This window comes from Ochotona curzoniae, unplaced genomic scaffold (genome assembly GCF_017591425.1).
Source record: "Ochotona curzoniae isolate NIBS_2020 unplaced genomic scaffold, NIBS_Ocur_1.0 contig_4792, whole genome shotgun sequence".
Taxonomy (NCBI): domain Eukaryota; kingdom Metazoa; phylum Chordata; class Mammalia; order Lagomorpha; family Ochotonidae; genus Ochotona; species Ochotona curzoniae.
In genome coordinates, this window is record NW_024466389.1 from 352201 (window position 1) to 354431 (window position 2231).

Sequence of the window (2231 nt, forward strand, 5' to 3'; positions counted from 1 at the left end):
CAGTCCCCCCTCCCCCCGCTGGCCGTGGCTCAGATTAGGGTGTGGTCAGCCTCCATCCGTGGTGGGTGGTGCAGGCCCATCGCTGGTAGCAGGTCCCCACACCAACCTCTGAGCACGGAAAGGGTTGGGCAATGCTGTCCATCACGGCCACTAGAGTCGCCAGGCCGGGCTGAGGCTGGCACTTGCAGGCTTGGGGCAATGGCCCACGGGCGAGACCAAGCAGCTACCTTTCCACCTTCTGGCTTCAAGGTTGGACACCTGCTCTGGCTCCTACAGAAGCAGCAGGAGCTGGCACAGGGTCAGAGGACACTCCCTGGGGTGGTGGGCAGAAGGCAAGCCTGTCAGTCACCGCGTCAGGAGGACACGGCCGGGGAAGCTGGCCAGTCTCAGGGCCACAGACACCCCGGGACAGCAGGCCAGTGGCCAGCTCTGCTGGGGCCTGAGAGACTAAGGCACAAACTGACCCCAACCCGGCAGGAAGGACAGCGACCAAGCAGATGTTGGCCTGGCCCCAGACAAACTCAACAACTCGCGATGGCTGGGCAGGGCACTCGCTGATCTGGGGGGGTGGGGGGAGGGAATGGCTCTTGCTGGAAAAGGCCACACGTCCTGGCTGGCCCAAGAAAGACCTCTGGAGAAGGGGGAGAGGGGCTCCTGCATGCGGCTGAGCTGGCACCTGCAGTCCAGGCCCAGCAGGCAGTCCCCAGTCGGAGTAGGGGGAGGCACAGGCGCCAGCTGGGAAGCGCATTGGATGCTGTCAGGGTCCTGGTGCAGGGAGGAGGTCCCCCCCTCCTCCCAGCAGGGATCTTTAGGGGAGGGAGCAGGAGTGGGGAGGGGTGGCGCGAGCCGAGGGCTTGGGGTCTCAGGTGCAGCGTGCGGGCCGTGCACGGGTAGGCGGGCCGCCTGGCACCTCACGGCTGCCCGCGTAAGCCAGGGCGCCCGAAGGCAGGGCGCATGAGGTTCTCGGTGATGTAGGCTACCAGCAGGCAGATGACCACCAGCATGACGCAGATGGAGCCGCCCACCGCCGTCATGGCCACCACGATCTCCTGCATGGCGGCCGGCTCGGCGATGAACTCCACGCACTCGGCGGGCTCCGGGACAGCGGCGGCGGCGGGGGCGGCGCGCAGGGGCAGCGGCTGCAGGCACAGACGGTAGCGCACGCTGTCGTGCACGTCGGTCAGCAGGTAGTCGCGACAGGACGCGCCGAGCAGCACGCGATCGCACGGGAAGCGCGTGTAGGCGCCGCGCCACGAGCAGTTGAGAGCGAAGGCGCGCACGCGGCGCGCCTCAGCCGGCGCCAGGCGCCACTGCAGCAGCACCGTGCCGTTGCGCAGGACGCTGGCGCGCAGCGAGCCGCCGGCCGAGGCGTGCACCGCGCAGGCCGGCGCCAGGCAGCCGAAGCCGCGCGCGGGGCTGCGGAAGCACAGGCGTCCGCCGCCCGCCTCCGGGCCCTCGGGCAGCACCTTGTAGGGGCACCAGGGCGCGTCTGCGGCCGGTTCCCAGCCCGGCGGCGTCGGGGCGGCCGCGTCGCAGGGCGGCGGCGCGCAGACAGCCAGCAGCAGCAGCAGCGGCGGGGCGCGCATCCTGCGGGTGGGCCGGCCGGGCGCGGGGCGCGGACTCGCGAGCGCACGGGGCGCAGCGTGGGTCACGCGGGCCGCGCCGCCGCCGCTGCCCGGCGCACCGCGCCCTCCGCCGCCGCCCGCTCCGGCCCGCCCCGCGCCCCGCGCGCACTCGCTCGGTCCCGCCCCCGTTAACCCTCACCGGGCCGCGGCGCGCCGCGTGGGCGGGGACCCCGGCTGCCTCGCCGTGGGGGCGCGCGAGTCAGTCCCGAGGGCGGCCCCGAGCGGGGGTCCCCGCTGCACGGCTCGGCAGATGCACCGGGCTACGCCAGCGGGGAACTGGGTGCCTTTCCAGGATCTGTCCCGCGTCCACGATAGGGACCGGCATGGGAAGGGTCGCGCCGGCCCGGGACGATGACAGAAACTTTTGGTGCTTGACGGGTGGGCACGCCCACTCCACGCAGGGTCTCCGCCCACCACAGAGGGGCGTTGCAGAGGAGAGCCCTTCCTGCGTTGCCCAGCTCGCGTGGCCCCGGGGAAGCCCTGAGGAGGCGGCTGCACCGCCACGCGGAGGGCAAGGATCCTCGGCCACAGGATGCTGGCATCTTCACCCGTCCAGCTCCCAGCTTGGCCAACTGGAAGCAGAGCTAAGCCCCTCGGTGTTGGGGC

At 71.9% G+C, this 2231-nt stretch overlaps 1 protein-coding gene across 1 annotated transcript; it reads right to left on the reverse strand.

Annotated features, from left to right (window-relative positions):
• Positions 1–871: 871 nt before the first annotated feature.
• FNDC10 (fibronectin type III domain containing 10) lies at positions 872–1586 on the reverse strand. Its single transcript, XM_040987643.1, has one exon. The coding sequence runs from the start codon at positions 1584–1586 to the stop codon at positions 912–914; it is 675 nt and encodes a 224-aa protein (XP_040843577.1). The 3' UTR covers positions 872–911.
• Between the last annotated feature and the right edge of the window lie 645 nt (positions 1587–2231).

Coding starts and splice junctions, on each gene's coding strand:
- FNDC10 (XM_040987643.1), bottom strand. CDS start 1,586: ATGCGCGCCCCGCCGCTGCTGCTGCTGCTGGCTGTCTGCGCGCCGCCG.